Source organism: Mus caroli, chromosome 5 (genome assembly GCF_900094665.2).
Source record: "Mus caroli chromosome 5, CAROLI_EIJ_v1.1, whole genome shotgun sequence".
Classification (NCBI taxonomy): Eukaryota; Metazoa; Chordata; class Mammalia; order Rodentia; family Muridae; genus Mus; species Mus caroli.
In genome coordinates, this window is record NC_034574.1 from 60928627 (window position 1) to 60946551 (window position 17925).

Below are 17925 nucleotides of genomic sequence, written 5' to 3' on the forward strand. Positions count from 1 at the left end.
GTTGTGAGCCACCATGTGGTTGCTGGGATTTGAACTCTGGACCTTCGGAAGAGCAGTCGGGTGCTCTTACCCACTGAGCCATCTCACCAGCCCCCCATCGATCTATCTTTTAGCACTGAGACCTTCTTGGGAAAGAAGCACAGCCATCAGGAAAGAGCATAGACCTTGAAGTCTGGTTTTGACTCGATTCTGAGTCTGCTACTTGTTAGCTTGTTCACAGTAGACAAACCTTCCTTGGTCATCTCACTTATAATGGGAGGACAATACAGAACTCTCTGGCACACAGGGAGGGTTTAGCCACTTGTCAACAAAGTGACTGACACTTAGGAAGCAGTCAACAAGTGCTGGTCCCTCCCACCCGAGTCTCCCAAACCCCAGGGATTTTATTAGAAAAGGTACTTTGTAAGGATTTTTTTTTTCTTTTTCTTTTCTTTCCTTTCCTTTTCTTTTTCTTTTGATGCCTCCGTTTGTGCTTAACATTGGCTTGGTGTGAGAGAGCTACTGCTGTACATGGATTTTAATTCCTGAAGCCCTCATTCCACCTCATGCTGAGAAAACAAGTACATTTTTGTTGCCCTGTTCTTTCCTTGGTGACTGTGTTTTCTGCTTTCGTTCTCGTGCAGCAGAGTCCCCACTCCAGAATATAAGCGCCATCTGTAGCAGGGTGCTTCATAAACTAGAAGTGATGATGACCTGGATATCTCTGTTTCTATCCTACCCTTAGGCAATCATTTATCATTTCAAAATTGATGTACTTTTATATCATTCATGTTTATGGGGACTAAGAATACTACTGGGTCTCATTATAGTATTTGGATAACATATTGAATAAGTATAGTAAAAGTCTAGGGTTTTTGTTGTTGGATAGCTTTACTCAGTGTGATAGAAGAGAGAAAGAGAAGGAACAAGATCTAGCCACACTAAAACCACATCTATTACAATTCTTAGGGAGCAGTTTCTCTCAGTCTTGTAGGGCCTTTCATTTACATACCAAGATATGCAAATTCCAAGTCTGTTTAATCACACAGTAACTATCAGTTAAACATTGTTGCTTTATTTCTAACTCATGGCAATCATTTAACTTAGGTATTTGCTGGAAGTAAATGAAAAGACATTGTGTTTAACTATAGTATTTCTTCTAGAAACACAGAAATATGTTACAGTTGGTAAAAACTTATATACAGTCAAAGAATGTTTTATTTTAAAGGAATTTTGGTCACTTTTGAAGGACAGTAAAGTGGCATTTATTGGTTTGGTGAGCTGGTTAGTTTTCGTCAACTTGACTTAAACCTAGGCATACACAAGAAGAGGGAATGTTAACCGAGGAACTGCCTCCGTGAGGCTGGTCTCTGGGCAACTCTGTGGGGGTGTTTTCTTGATTGCTAATTAATGTGGTAGGGCTCAGCCTACTGTGGGCTATGGGCCTGAGCTGGTATCATGGCACCCTGAGCTGGTGGGCCTTGACTCTGTAAGAAAGTACCAGAGAAAGGAAACCAGTAAGTAACACTCCTCCATGGTTTCTGCCATCAGTTCCAGCCCTGGCTTCCCTGGATGATGGTAACCTGTAAGCTGAGACAAACCCTTTCCTCTACAAGTAAAGGGACACATCTAGTCATGAAAGGGTTAATGTACAGCATGGTGAGAAAGCAGTGCTGCCGAAAGAATGAACCACAACCCTAATGGGCCTAATCTCTGCCTAGGAGGAAGTAATACTCCATCCCCTTTCACGGTAGTGATGGGCACTCTGAAGAAAAGCCCTTACAAAAGAATATTGCAAAAATTAGTGTGTGCATATATACCTACGTGTTGTGCTGTATTTTTGGCGAATGTTATTCACTAGTGTAGTTGTCTACATGTGTGCATGAACACGTGGAAGGATGGACGGTGTGCCTGTTTTTGATCATCCTCTACCTTTAATTTTTGAGACAGGATCTTGTCAGTCACTGAGCAAGGGTCTGGCTCAACAGACGAGCTTTGGGGATCTGCCAGTCTCTGGCCTCACAGCCAGAGTTTATAGTCATGCTCTGCTGTGCCTGGCTTTTAATGTGATCTGAACCCAGGCGCTAAAGATTCCATGGAACTATACTGGCAATCCATCTTAGCCCCAGAACAGCTTTTCTATATGGTATTTCCCACAGACTATGTCCTGCCATATTGACATAAAAACCACAGGAAAAACTGGAAGATATAATTTTGTTAGTTCTAGGACAACGCCAAAAGTGCTTTCCACTAAGAAACAATACTAAGAAGCTGGGAGCAGGTGTCACCATGTTCCTCCATGAACAAATCATCTGCCACCCACAGTCCCTAGGCTCCTCTCTATGCTGAGACTATGCGACAAACAGTGGGAAAGTTGGTGAAGCCTGGACCCAAAGACCCTGAACTCAGATCTGTTAAGAAACAGATTAGCTAGCTCTGCTGGCTAATGGCCACAGCTGAGTAGCAAACTGTGAGTCTCATTATCATTATTTACCTGGACACCATAAGATACACATCACACATACTCCAGCAATAGCCAACACGGCCACAGTCTCTCCATAACCCCTCATCATCCCCCACACCCCAATATAGTTTTTGAGTGTGTGCCTATTCAAACACTGTGAAGGGCATGAGACCATCAGGGGTCCTGCTCTATCACTTCCCACCTTATTCTTTACAGACAGCATCTTTCACTAAATTTGGAAACAGGCTGACTTTAGCAAGCCCCAACAATCTTCCAGCCTCCACCCCTCCAACATGCAGGGGTTGCAGGCATGGGTAAGCACACGCAGCTTTTGACATGGTGCTGGAGACTTTCCCCTGGTCCTAATGCTTACATGGCAAATGCTTTTCTCCACTAAGCTGTCTTCCAGCTCTGGCCTCTGGTTTTTGAATTCACCCTCAGTTTGTTATGGCTGTTTGATAAACATCTAGGTTAGCAGGACAGCTTTCCTGCCCTGTTGCTGTCTCCTGCAGATCCTTCTGCTTTGCCCCTCCTCGAGCTGCTTTTTTAGCAGGAAGCCACCATGCTCTCCTTGATCACCAGTGAGCAGCAAGAATGCAGGTATGTGCTGGACCAGGGCTTGGCTTGTAGTATTTACTTAGGTATAACTCATTCCCGGAGGAAAGCTGAATAGATATTTTAAAAGGCAAATGAGCTGGGAAAACTGCAGGGTGGGGGGGGGGGAGGATATCTGGAGTCTTTTAAATAGAGTAGTTCTATGGGGTATAATCCGTTTCTTTCTGGTTTTTTGATTTTTCAAACTTTATTTTATGCGTCCCGTGTTTTGTCTGCATGTATGCAGGTGCACAGCATACATGCTTGGTGTTGGTGGAAGTCAAGAGGGGGTGACAGAGCCCCTGGGATTGGATTTACTGATGGCTGTGAGTTTCCATGTGGGTGCTGGGCATCCAAAGCAGGTCCTGTGCAAGAGTGAGGTCCTGTGCAAGAGTGCTAAGTGCTCTTAACCCCTAAGCCCGCTTTCCAGCCTCTGCTGGTTTACTTTTTATTTAGTGGAAGGGGCTACACACATTGCTGACTCATAGAATGATTAGGATCCGGAGACCATCATCATTTCCGTCCTAGCAGACCTGGTCAGTAACTGGTAAAAGACAAGGAGGGGTGAATGCAGACCTTGGCAACATACTTGCAAAGGAGAATCTACTCGAAACACAGAAACAGTATCATCAGTGGCCCTTCTCTCCTATTTCTTACTTTATTTAGTTTCATGAGCTAGAATGTTTCTTTACCCTTTGTATCACTGAAAGAGAGAAAACAAAGACAGAAAGAATGTAGGTCCCAGGCCACAGAAAAGGCGCTTTTGTTTAATGAACCCTGTGATGCTGAACTATTCTTTGGAGCGGGACCTCTTCAATCAACTGGCCTAGGTTCAAGGCTGACAATTTTTGGGACCCAATCTCTCTGAGCCCCCGTGTTCTCAACTGGACAGGACCTGTTGGCATTGTGCTGCTGTCTGGGTCCCGTGGGTCTGTGTATACAGACCACAGCGAGGAGCTCAAGTGACCGGATATACTGGAGATATGCTGGGACCATTAAGTTCAAAACAGAGCTCCACAGTAGTGTCCCATGGGCTGCTCTGAACCAATGAGAGGCTGTAAGGCTCAGAGGTCAGGGCCTCAGCTTCAGCTCCCACTCTAACATCAATCCCAGTCCGCCAAACTGAATCAAAAATGCTGAAGCAAGACTAAGGTGGCATACTGCTTGATAAAAAAGTGTTTCCTAAGGGCTTTAGACAAGGCCTCTGGGCTGGCTAGCAGGATGAGAGGAAAATGAAGTGTGTCCCCAGCGCAAGCTGCGTGGTTATGTCTTATTCTGGATTGCTTGTAGTTGATTTTCTTTTGTGCATGTAGTGGATTTATCTGCCATCTAGCCTTGTGGTTTCAGAGGATGGGGTGGTAAGGAAAAAAGCCTGGAAAGTGGAACTCACTCATTGGATGACCTGGGTCTAGGCTGGTTCCTAAGACTTCACTAGGCTGAAAGCGCAAACCGTAATTCTGATTTCAGACCTTTAAAAATTATTAATACTGTTTCGAGATAAAAATTCTTTTCCTTTAAAAATTTGTTATAAAACAACAAACACTTGACACTATGCTACGTATTTTATAGTCTCTCTTTCAGTTCTTTAGTTTGTCTTTAGAGACAAGGTCTTAATAGGTAACTGAGGTTGGCCTGACATTTCTCATGCAGCCAGGCTGGCCTCAAACTTACGATTACTTGCCTCAGCCACCTAAGTGCTGTGACTAAAGGCCGGTCTCTCCTTGTTTCCATTGTTTCACTTACGCATCACAGCCAGTTTAAAGTAGGCATGTGAGTCCCATTTTATTGATGGAAAAATTTGAGGCTCTGGTCATTAAGAACTTGTCTAAGACAACAGACTATTTAATGCTAGATCTGTCTTGAGCCCCTACCTCTCTGATCCCAAAATCTGTCAACAATATCACCAGTCCCAAGTCAGATGATAAATGCCGGTTATACGGCTTATTTCCCACCGCTGGTAAGGACGAAATGTAAACTTCTCTTTTGAAAGAACATGTTGCATCTGCTTTTTACCTCTTCCCAAGTACGACTGCACCCGGGTCTTGAGATTTCGCCTCAAGCTCCTGAACTTCATCCACTAAGGTTTTAAAGGCCGTCCTCTTGATGCTGTGGGGAGAAAAGGATCTGCATGGAAAGTCTCCTAGGAAGATAAGGATGCTGGCATGTGGCTTACTGTCTCGCCGCTGGCAAGCAGGGCCTTAACAAGGGACAAGGAGAGCTTTCACAAATCTTAAAAAGCTAGGACACTTTTATTTAGCAATATAGGGACAATAGTCTTAACAAATAACTGAGATTTTTATAATACTAAGTTAGCTGCTAAATAAACATTAACTTTAATAACTATATTACAAGAAAAGATCATTTAAAAATATAACTATTAAGAAAAATTGCAACGTTTTTGTTGCCTTTATATTTTATATATATTTAGAACCAGGGAAGCAAGAAATTTCTTTTCACAATATGTAAAAGACATGTTTGGAGGTGAAAATCATTTCCTTTCTATTTTGAGTTCTTGCAAGTGATTTCTAAAGCTCAGATATTTTCTGATGATATTTTCTCCAGTCCAATCATGGCACCTCTCCTTGATGTCACCCGAACACACCCACTTTATTTCTCATTTTGCTTTTTAAACTAATTTAGTTTTCTCATTCTTGAATCATGCCTCCCTTCTTTAAAATTGGTAAATACCACTGGCACCTATTTTGCACAGTTTACATGTTTGGGAACCACAGGGCCCCAAGGGGTGACATGCGTGCGTGTTACTTCGTATTTAGTCAAAGATCACATACTCACACTTTGTACAGCACATCCAGAAGCAAGGACGCCACGGGGATGGAGAGCAAGCCCACCCAGAAGACTCCAGAGCTGAAGAGCATGGCTGCCTGCGAACATCATCACAGACAGTTGATACTTCCGCAGAGCTAAGACATACACCAGTCACACGTAGTTTCTTAGCTTAATTTAAGGAAGGTAGCTTAAGTAGCATTTTATACGGGGAAAGACCATACTCTGAATTCAAACTCTTAAGATGTTTATGATTAAAAGCCATATTTGTCATGGCATGCCTTTATGCGCCTTTTCCCTCTCAGGTAGCTGATGGAGAGGTTTAATCATGCATCCAAATCTTTTCATATATATGTATACACACACACACACACACACACACACATACACACATATATATGGATTTAAAAATGATTATGCTTAATGACATGAAATGTAAAATTTGACCTTTTCCAATAGAGCATCATCATCAATCTTTCTGAAGAAATCCAATATACTGAATTAAATGAAATCAAATGGCATATAAGATAATTCATATTTAGAGACAAAATTTACCAATTCTGGCACATGAAAATTAACTTGATACTTATCACACTGCAAGCCATTAAAAATCATCCAGACATATTATGACAATGGTGCAATCAAATTAAGATATCTATGAAAATATCAACTTGATTATTTGGGCAAGTGGATAGACATAACGTTATTCTGGCTCAATGATTTACATACATTTTATCAGTGTATATCTATTATTGCTAAAGTCAACCCAAATATCTAGTATGTGAAACTCAAATAAAGGTATACTAAAATTAACTTTAATTATCTCATAGTATTAGATCTTAAATTGTGTATCAGAGCCTGTCAGACTATAAACAAAAATTGTTCTATAATTTAAAGAAGGTAATAAATTCTATTAGTTGTTTGTGATTAAAATAAAGTAGCATCATTGCGAAGTTAGATTACCCAGAGTTTAAAAAGAACTGATTTGCACAGTAAGAGACATATTTTGGTTTTACTTTTGTGAGTTGATTTGCTTCTCAAGGGCAGGCCTATAGTACTCACTCCGTCTGTAAATGAGCTATTATATTACAATACAAAGTTGTCAACTAACACATGCACACCTACCTCTGGCTACAAATCATACAAGAAGGGTTGGGTTTTTTGTTTCTTTGTTTGTTTGTTTTTAAAACTTGAATTCAGGAATTAAGATGATCTAGCATTTAATTCTACATACAGTAACAATTATTCATCGTCCTAGCCCATCAATCCTCATTAAATAGGAAGGTAATTTTAAATTATGACTTGGGTCTCCTTTTCATTTTGATCCTCAAAGGGGGACCAGGAACTCCTCCCATTTTCTCTGCAGGAATGCAGGTTACTGATATGACTGTCACAAGGATGCTAAGCTTCCCCCTGCCCCTGTAATATGGGGCTGATATCTCTGCCCATTTAAAATAAAAACATGCCCTCGGTAAAAATCTCTGAAAATAAAATCTGTTTGCATGGGTTCTGAAGCACCGCATGCGTATTCTAGACATCAACTCGTGAAAAATATGCCCATAAAAGTCACTTTATTTAATAAGCAAAACATGATCTGGGACACGTTGGTTGACATCCTCAATAGTGAAAACCAACAGTAACTATGTAACAGGAAATGTCTATCACCTCCAGGGCCTTTGTTTCCATTCAAGGACGCCTTCTAGGAAGGTAACAGCTATTAGAAAACAAAACAACCCTAAACAAAACAAAAACCCTTTCATGTCTTTTTCTTCCTGGGGAAAAGGGTAAGATGAGATGCTAAGTCATATAAGCGAAAACACCTTTGCCTGGCTTATGTATTTTAATGTTGAGAACAAGAGAAGAAAAGACTTCTTGCTTTTGGCTGCTGTGTATTAACCTCAAGTTAAAGTCTTTGCAGACAAGAAAAACTTGGACCCTGTGGGCTGCTAATTCTGACCATTGTCATGCTAATGACAGAGTGGGGTAACTACAGCCTGCTATTCAGCTACCCGCCTTTGGCTTTACAAATGAACAACGTGAATTGAAGGGGGGTGAAGACTTTTTCTGAGTCATATCTGAAAGCCTGTCAGATTTTTTTTTTCTTTTGCAGCGTTAATCCAAACCTAAAAGATTTAAAGCCGTCGTCCCCATTTAAGACAGAGAGTCTCTTTGTATTTTTTTGGATGAAGAGGAGGGGGAAAAATGAAATCCCACAGAGGTATTTCCTTCCTTTCTGTACAAGAAGGCTCCCCTCCCTCTGTGGAAGCCAGTTTGTCTCTAACTTTTCACATTTCCCCACTTGCAGGCAGGTCAGCTGGGAAAAGCCAAGCCGTGCGCAGACAATGGCGCTTACGGGAGTGTCTGTCCCTGGTTGGTCTGGGGCTTCCCCTTAGAGCAGTTTGTAAATGGTCCTGAATGTGGGAGATTGGGGGGCAGTGCCAAGTGTCTCTTGTCCTCTTCCAGGTCTTGTGAAACCAAATGGAATTTGTCACAAAAAAGCGGAGGGGTGTGAGAAGGGAATCTAAGTGCTTAGGGCCTTGTGGTTGGTAACACGGCAGGCTTGCCTGTGCCCTATGTGGGGAACAAGTAATTGCTTATCTCTGCAGAGGCCCCGGGTGGGAGCCCTAGGGCTTCAAAATAAACTAGGGCTAACTCCAATGGAACATATAACCCAGGCAGGGGAAACCGCTCATATTTTCACATAAACCTGCAGAAGAGTACTTGAAAAAAACATCAGCTTATTGTGCAAGTAGCCCAGTAGAGATGCAGGACCAGGACCAGCTATAGTCTTGTTCCCTGACCCACTGTGGGGGAACACCAGCCTTTCCATACCAGAGAGATGTTCAACACAATCAGCTTGCCCAAGTTCAGCCTTGTAGAATGAAGAGAACTCAAATTTGCTGCCTGCAGGTAAACCCTTGGCTGCACAGTTCTTGTCTGTCTCAGACTTTGCCACTAGGCAGGTTGGGAAGGCATAATTACTTATTCTGACTCTCCATTACATACAGACGGCTCTCAAAAGAAAAGCACGCTTGAGAGCCCTTGTACCTGAGCCAGAGCAGGCCTGGTGCCCACAGCCTCTGACTTGGTCTGCTGGTGCCCATGGCTGCCACTGAGACTCCATGGTTAGGACCTTTGCAGACTGCTTCCTCAGCTATCAAGTGGGTTTAAGAACCAAACCCCACAGTGCAACATGGCAGCATTCATTATTAGTGATGCCTGCCTTCCCTTATGTTTATCTTCATTTTTAGAATTCTTTAGTGGACTCTCTCTCTTCTCCTGTTTTTTTCTAGCGATCTGTCCCAGGAGCTTTAAGGAAGGGAGTTTTTCTCTTATCAAGTTAAGTGCAAATCAGTTCATAAATTTTATGATTTTGATTGCTTTATACATATGCATGCTTGTCTTATGCAATATTTTCCAATGTCAACATACAGTATGGGTCAACATAAATTAATAAAGTTTCAGGCTTATAGATTTGCTAACAGGAGTGGGCTTGGCTAAGTATACCAGTCTTATATAAATTTGCTCACAAGAAATGGAGAAAATAGAAATTATCATATATTAATTTTATAGAGAAATTATTAAGAAAACAGTGCTATAAAACTTGGTGACTTTCTTTCTTTCTTTTTTTTTTTTTAGTATAGAATAGAGTTTATTCAGGGCATGGGAGGGGAGTTTAGAGGGTAGCAGAGGCAGAGAAAGGCAGAGAGAAGGAGAGAGTAGAGAAAAATCACTTGGTGACTTTCTTTTCCCCTCTCTCCCTCTCCCTCCCTCCCTCCTTTCCTCCCTCCCTTCCTTCCCTTCTTTATTTTTCAAAAAAAAAAAAAAAAAGTTTTCGCCATGTGGCCCAGGCTGGCTTTAAACTTGAAAATGAACTGTCTGCTTCTGCCTCCTGAGGACAAGGGTTACAGACATATGGTACCATGCCTGGCTTAAAACTTGGGCAGTTTCTTCTTCCCTCCCTCCCTCCCTCCCTCCCTCCCTTTGTTCTTTTGTCTCATTCCTTGTTTGTTTGTTTGTTTAAGAAAAAATAATGGTGGTGGTGCACACCTTTAATCCCAGCACTCGGGAGGCAGAGGCAGGCAGATTTCTGAGTTCAAGGCCAGCCTGGTCTACAGAGTGAGTTCCCGGACAGCCAGGACTACACAGAGAAACCCTGTCTCGAAAAACCAAAAAAGAGAAAAAAATACAAATCCAAAGGAGCTACAAGTTGATGTTAGCAACAATTGACAGTGTAAAAACTCCCAAAAAACAGGCCTGAGGAATATTCCTCAGTGGATAAACCATTCATGTACTGTGTGGGAGGCCTAAGTTCAATCCACAGCACTCCAACAAAATCAAAAGAACAAAACAACAAAACCCAATAAGTGATATTGTCTAGATAAGGCTTTATACAAGGGTTTCTATATTTAAAAATAGCGAGGAGAAAAATAATCTCCAAAAAGAATAGATGCGCAGAACTTGCACACGTTCAAGGGAAGTGAGTGAAAGGTAAAGCATCCTTGGGGTGAGTCTCAAGTGCATGCGATTCTGTGCTGGTCTCTGATCATAAGGAGAGCCCAGTCATCTTCCTATGAGTAGATCGCAATAGACAGGCACAACCAGGACTCATGTTCTCAAAAGCTGTAGCAAGCTATCAGTGACAGCTTTTCTCCACAGTTCAACAACAACAACAACAACAACAAAACACACTAAATTAAATCAAATTTAAAAACATGCACCATCACAGTTGTGGGGTGTGGAGAACCATGGTAATTGTGATAATTCAGAGATCCCCCTGGAATCCTTTGGGAAAGAGATGCCAACACAGTAAGTCATTCCTGTTAACTTGATAATTTAGTTTCTGTACTACGTGTCAAATTCCATCCAGCTTCTCTGTATCATGAATACTGTCTTGTGATCATCAGTCCTACAAGGCTCCAGGGACCCAGGTGTGGTGAAGTGACCACAGGCTCTCAGACACGTGTGTGGCAGCTTAAGCGTGGAGAAGATAAAGAGCCCACTGAGCAGTTAGCTTTTAGCCAGTGTAATGATGAGCCTTAGAATGCTATTCCAAGGCAATGGGATACAGATATCTGCTGGGAACAGCAACAGTGAACTGGATACCCTGCAGCTGGCTGAATAAATGCCTGTCCATAGGTGGGAATATTATTTCAGTTCTTCAAGATCCTGCCCACAGAATGCAATGAGGAGAAAGAAAGCTGATTGTTTGGAGGTCCTGAATAGAGAGGAAGGTAAGTGTGACCTGTAGGGACATCTTGTTATGCTGGTCATTGTTGTTGTGTCTCACGAGTGTCACAGTCAGGTAGGATACTGGCTATTTCCTGTAGGGACATCTTATTATGCTGGCCAATGCTATGTTTCATTGATGTCACAGCTAGGTGGGACACTGGCTACTTCCCTTCCTTGGTAGCTTGTATAGTATCTTCTGGTATTAAGAAAGCTAATCCTCAGAGAGGAGGTTTCCAGCTTGGATCCAGCTTCTATGTCTGAAGTATGTGGTAACATTAGCAATAAGGACTTACCTTCAATGGCTGGGAGGAAACCAAGGGCAATATCAATAACCTGTAATGTTTTGGAAGCCTCTTGGACTCCCCTGACCAATAACTCACAAAGGGGCTTTTTGTTACTTAATAGCTCTTAATCTATCAGCACAAGTGGCATAACTTTATTTACACTACACTACACTACACTATACACACACACACACACACACACTTACAGTAGGAGGCACAAAGGCTCTTGTGCTTATCGATGACTAAGAACTAGGGAACCTGGAATATTAATCATAAGGGAATGTTCCTTCAAAGAGAGGGAGGCATAACTCGTCATCCAATGAGAAGGCCGGGAGCTGACATGGTTAATAGCCTGGTGATCTTTGTGCTACCTGTGTGGCTCGGGACCACACCTGATTCTCCCCCAGACCCTCCGAATAAGCTTGTTTTCCTTGCCAATATGTAGAGCCCATCCTTTTGGAAGGTGTCACATGTTCCTTACCGAGAGTTTGATGTAGTCACATCTACAATTTACTTAGCTTACTGCATGCTTTGCTGCACACATGGGATGGAGTTAATCACCACCAGAACAGTTTTCACCAAATTGGGCTGTGCTTAAATATGTCTGAAATAAACTACGCAGGGTCAGATTCCCAACGTTTGAACCAGCACAGGCTACTTAATCGTGTGAAGCCGACTGCCTTCTGCTTCCCTGGGATGGTTGCTCTGCTGGTGGTGACAGTCATCGTTATTGCTATGGCAAGTGGAGTCTTCTGGTTTGCTTGTATCTTTGACGACTTAGAGGGCTTTTTGCAGGGAAGGAACATGTTAGAGAAAACTCTATCGGCAAGTCGATTCTGTTTCTTAGGGTTTGGTTATAAAAATGGCAAGTCCAGGGCCAGGAGATTAACTGTGCTTTCTGGCTAAGCTTAGCTTTCCACACTCAGAGGGGTTTGTTCTGTGAGGGGCAAAGTCAAACTCTCAGCTCCCATCTCTCTCTTTTTAAGTTTATGTTGGGAGTTTACTGTTCCTCTTTCCCATGTGCCGGCTAATCTCCGCAGGAAGCACCATCCTCATGAAATAATCATTAAATCAACAAAACCCCAAAACTATTCCAGTGGCTGGCTTCAAATTGCAGGTATTATGTCTTTTCACGTGAGACTTCTTGGCTCTTCTTCCTGTGTGGCTTCTCCCTTTTCTGACCATAGGAGCCGTTGCATATTTCTTTGGAAAAAATAGACTTTGTGTGTGGCCACATTCCAATTTCAATCCACCCCACCCAACCTCAGGCACCCACGGGGTCTTTCCTGCTAGAGATTTCTCTCTCAGCTATCTGCCGCCAGTGGTCGGAAGGGTCTGCTTCATCCAACCCGAGACACAACTTGCTACCATGGAAGCTGGGATCCACAACCATAACATACATATCATTTTTTAATAATGTAACATAAATCCTGTATATACCAAATGCTAACATGTCCTCTGCTAACATGACTGCCTCAGAGGCCAGGAAGCTCCTATCGGCCTCCCACAATCAACAGCTATCAGACACCGAAGAACAGGGCTTTGAACCTGCGAATACACGAAGGGATCACTATAGCGGCATCAGGCTGTGAAACACCATGGTGGACTCCATATGTCCCAGAGGAAGTGGAAGAAGTGTGCCACCTTGCACTTTAACCAAAGTGAATGCCAAGCTCCTGTGAATTTCTGCTTAGAGATGTGAAATTCACTGAGACTCAACTGACCTGGGAAGTCTGGCTGAGATCTTCCTTCTGAGAAAATCTAAGATAGGAAAAGAAATGCCCACTCTATGTTCTGGCATCTATCATCAAGAAATGTCTTCTGATGTTTTATTTCAGCCCAAGTGAATGCTCTCAGGTCTGCAATTATATTCCAGGACATATAAAACAGGTTTCCCGTGACTTAGGAACCACTAACATTTATTTCTCGCTTCCTTTGATCCAAATCTGTTTTCTATGGCTTCTGGTACTCTCTGGAATATCGCATAACCCACTGGCAGAGCCATCTATCGTGGTTTAAGAAGTGGGTGCTAATTCAAGGAACTTCCGTGGTCTGGTTTATCCTTAACCACCCAGGTCGAGCTTCGTGGGATCTCTCTACCCGAACAATATAGAAGGAACTCTGTATTTACTGAGATGTTCTCTCCCTAGAGACCTCTTTTCTCTCTCCATGTCCCGGAGATGCCCAGCATCTGGGCACTGAAGGTGACAGTGGAACTCAGCAGCCCTCTACAGCAATAGCAGGAGACAAGTGCTCCCTCCTCTGCGCATACTATTTGCAGCTTGCGTGGTATTCTCTGTCCATCTATTCCGCACACACTAGACCATACCTGTTTGTGAACTTTGGATCTCCTGATAGCCAGTGTAGGACCTGGCACGCAGGCACTCCATAAATCCTGGCAGAGCTAAGCTGAATTGGGCTCTTGTGTAAGATGAATTATTACGTTCTCCATAAAAATAGACAGGGCAGAACATCCAGAAAATAAGGAGAAGGGTGTTTTGGATAAACCCCAATATGTTTGCAATTATTTCCAGCAGCTCTTGATGACTAGGGGGAGGGGGAGGGAATCCTTTCGCTGCTAGGACAACCACAAACAAACAAACAGACAAAGATCGAAGAAAATGTGTAAAGTAGACACCAGCACACAGCATTTCCAGTTCTTTACCATGGCCAATTCCAGAGGTGGTAAGGGGCTGGAAAAGGCTTAAGATTCCCGGTATGGAAGCTAGAATGCCCCGTAAGAAGCTCTCGCTCTTGAATCTCCACTGTCTCAACAGAGCAGGTGATGTGAAAATAAATCAGTGAGGAAGATGTTCAGAGAAAAAGGAGGCTCTCGCTGCGACCCAATCAACTGGCAGTTGTTAAGCCTGGCTATACAGCCCTGCATACCGAAGGTGCTGTGAAGGAGCAGTCTTCAGAAATGGCGTAGAGAATGCCAGGCACTGTGTAGCTCTGAAGAGCCGTTTTCTAAGGCTGCAGCCCCAGCATAGTGAAAATAATTAGAAACAGAGTTGTAGATTTATTTTGATTTTCCTTATTGTGCTATTTTTAAAATGTAAAAACAATACAGAATGGGGATGGAGTTAGTAATACTTGGATTATGAGAAAATACAGATTGAAGGTTTTAGGGTATTACTGGGTAAATTGTGTAAGAAGGGGTACATTATCTCAAATCTCAATATTTCTACTCTCTAAACAGAAAGGCCTTAGATCAGAGATGCCCTCTCTTCCTTGATCCTGAGACACTCTTTTTCATACAACAGCTATCCGAGTTTCAGCCTAACTGTCCCATCTTCCAAAACACCTTCTATCCAGTCCTGGTGCTCTTTCTTCCCATTACATTCTACTCTGGATAAAGACTGCCACTACCTCATCACATACAGAAGTAACTCACACCTTAAGCCCCTTCCTGCCCCCCACTACAGGAGAAAAGGAACGCAGAGGAAATTGCCCTGAAGAGTATCTAAAGCTCTGCCACACGCTGCACTCTCTGCCCTTGCTCAGTTATCTGGCGGACCACATCTGGCTCGCAGATATGACATCACGTTCTGAGTCACCAGCCAGGAGACCACCTATGGGCACGGACCAGTTCTGTTCTCTGCTTCCCAAGACAGAGTCTGGAGTGAGTTAGACACTTGCTCTCCATTAGAGGGAAAGATGCCATGGATATGAAAAAACAATTCCACATCTCTTCACGGCTCTAAGAAGTGTGACGCCATAAGCATAAAGTACCAGCTGAGGACCCGAATCAGGACAGTGCTTTCTGTATTTAAATCTCTTCTGCCTTAGCATTTCTAGACACTCCTCCCTTAACAAGAAGGGCTTCGAAGCAACCGACCACTTGTCCCACTTACTGTCAGGGTCATGGGGACTGTGATTGATGGCATGTTTTGTTGGATGGGTTGGCGATTGTCCTTGGCTCACTGAAGAACATCTGATGAGTTTAAACTAGTGGTTCCCTCCAGGATACTTGGCTTAACACAGTAATCTTAGATAAAAAAACTCTGCCCCTCCTTGGGAGCCCTAGCCTTACCACCAATAAGTTATTATATTGCTGTCTAGTAATTAAGGGCTGATAGGTGGATAAGGAATATTTTAAGCAGGAAATTCCTCATAGGAAGTGTGATTTATGACGCTGGAAATAGGCAACAGCACAGTTTAGGAAAATCTTATCAATGTTGTAGTTCATGAATGTCTTTCTTCAGGGGTGACACCAAGGGGCCCAACAAAAATTTTTTACTGTTTTTCAGACTGACTTTACAAACCTCAATCAAGAGATCTGAAATTCTGTAAAACACATGCTCTTTCCTTAACTTCAATTTCCTTCGGTAGTTTTATAGATCCCCGAGGCCAAGGAGAGCAGAAACAGATGGCGCTGGGAGTGGGGGACACTTTTCAGTGTGTGTCTGCAAAGCCGTAATAAATTTAAAAGTTTTTTTTTGTTGTTGTTGTTGCAACCCAGCTTCTGGTATTAATCCTGATGTGAAATGACCCTTGATAGAGTTCGATATAGCGGCTTTTCTATTTTTTTTTTAATCTGGTTTACTAATCATTTTTGCAAAAAACAAAACAAAACATTTCTTCTGGAAATTCCTAAAAAATACCCAGTGCCATCATCTGGACATGTCTGGAAAGCAGGCTGGCCTGTGTTTGCATGACACAGCGCTTTTCCTCAGGGACCTCCTTACCCCATAAACTGTTGTACTGGTGTGAAAAAAATACAAGTCAGGTCTGAAGAAAAAAAAAACCACCCTCTTAAATCACAGCCAGAAAACATTCAAAGTTGCAGCCAAGCTTGTTGCTCTGTTTTTTTTTTTCTTTATTTTTAAAAACTTTCCTCCAATTGGCTAACTTCATAGACTCCACTTTCTCCCACCAATGTCATCATTCCTTCTAAAAACCGTCTTTTAGTAATTTTGGCCACTGAGTTATTTGTTAATCATTATCATTTGATGATTGTTATAGGCAGGCATGCAGAATGACTGTTGGAGATCCAGTGCGAAATTACAAAGGGATGTTTTCACATGGGAACATCCTACCACCAACTAGGAACCACCAACTAGGAGTCATGGAAGGATGAGCTGTGCCCTGTCCTGTGGGGATGAGCCTTCTGGCAAGTCCTCAGGAAAAGAAGCTACAGTTGCTTGCATAAAACAACTCTCCAAACACTGACAAAGGCAGCTGAGGACAGCTGAGGACCGGAAGGCTACATACAGACACCACTGGCCACTTCCCCAAGCATGCGGGCACCAATGTAAACACTTATTTAGTACCCTGGTACTAAAGGAGGGTTAAGCCTCCACAGTTGCTATGGCTGAGAAACAAACCATCAAGGACCAGGGAGAAAAGGTGAGGGAAGAAAAGCAAATGGGACAAATGTTTGAGGGTGCGGTGGTTACCGGGGGTGGAGCGGGGTGGGGGTAGGAAGAGGCTGTTCCAAGTGCAGCTCAGATTCTTAGGACCCGGAGGAGATGACTGGACCACTTTGACTGTGAGGTGTGACCCATGTCAGAGTGTTGCTGTGGCTCCTCCATGAGTGAATACCACAAGGGTTTCAGAGAGTATACGGGCACATGGGGTCCTACTAGACTAGTAACAACCATATGTTTTCTTGCCACAGGACATGCTGTTTCATAGACTTTTCTTTCAAAAAAATGAGATGGTTATAATTAATAGCTAATTTTGCTATTAAAAGGAGGTTAAAGGCTAGGATGAAGGTAAAATTTCTCATATGTGTGTGTGTGCACATGTGTGTGTGTGTAGTTATGTGCATGTGTCTATGTGTGTCTATATGAGCAGAGGGTAACATCAGGTGTTATTCCTTGGGCATTGCCCATCTTGGTTTTTGAGGCAAATCTGTCTTTGGCCTGGAGTTTATTAATGAAGTTAACCTGGCTGACCAACGTGTGCCAGTGATCTGCTTATTTTGTCTTTTCCAGTGTTGGGTTACAAGCATGGAATTACATCACACTACAGCTGGCTTTTACAAAAGCAACCAAGTGGCCAACCAAACAGCTAACCAACCATCCAACCAACTAAACATCCAACCAACTAAACATCCAACCAACCATCCATCCATCCATCCATCCATCCATCCATCCATCCAACCAACCAACCAACCAACCAACCAACCAACCAACCAACCAAAAAACCCTCTGGGTTGTGGGGACTAAATTCTGTCCCCTGTGGTTGTTTGTTAAGTCCTTTGCTGGCTGGGCCATCTCCACTGCCATGGTGAAGGTGAAGGTGAAGGTAGGATTCCTACAGATAAGCTGAGGCGAGGTGGGTGCTATACCATGTGATTAGAACTCTGGGCACTTTTTAAGGAGACATAAACAGTTTCATACTTGGTTAACTTAGGAAGCTGACCTGGGGCTCTGGGTAAGCTATGAAATAACAGGATAAATGAAAACAGGAAGATGGCTGCAAGATGAAAGGAAAGAACTGCCGGGTGTGGTGGCACATGCCTTTTTTTCCTTTTTTTTTTTGAGGGGTGGCGCATGCCTTTAATCCCAGCACTCGGGAGGCAGAGGCAGGTGGATTTCTGAGTTCGAGGCCAGCCTGGTCTACAGAGTGAGTTCCAGGACA

At 42.9% G+C, this 17925-nt stretch overlaps 1 protein-coding gene across 4 annotated transcripts in view; it reads right to left on the reverse strand.

Moving 5' to 3' along the window:
* Atp8a1 (ATPase phospholipid transporting 8A1) overlaps positions 1–17925 on the reverse strand; it is a 226127-nt gene that overhangs the window by 6715 nt on the left and 201487 nt on the right. For all 4 annotated transcript variants that reach the window (XM_029478096.1, XM_021162268.2, XM_021162270.2 and 1 more), the window contains 2 exons: positions 5831–5919; positions 5051–5143 (listed from right to left, as the gene is read on the reverse strand). In XM_029478096.1, the coding sequence (XP_029333956.1) occupies positions 5051–5143; positions 5831–5919 (182 nt within the window). The remainder of the gene's footprint in view (positions 1–5050; positions 5144–5830; positions 5920–17925) is intronic.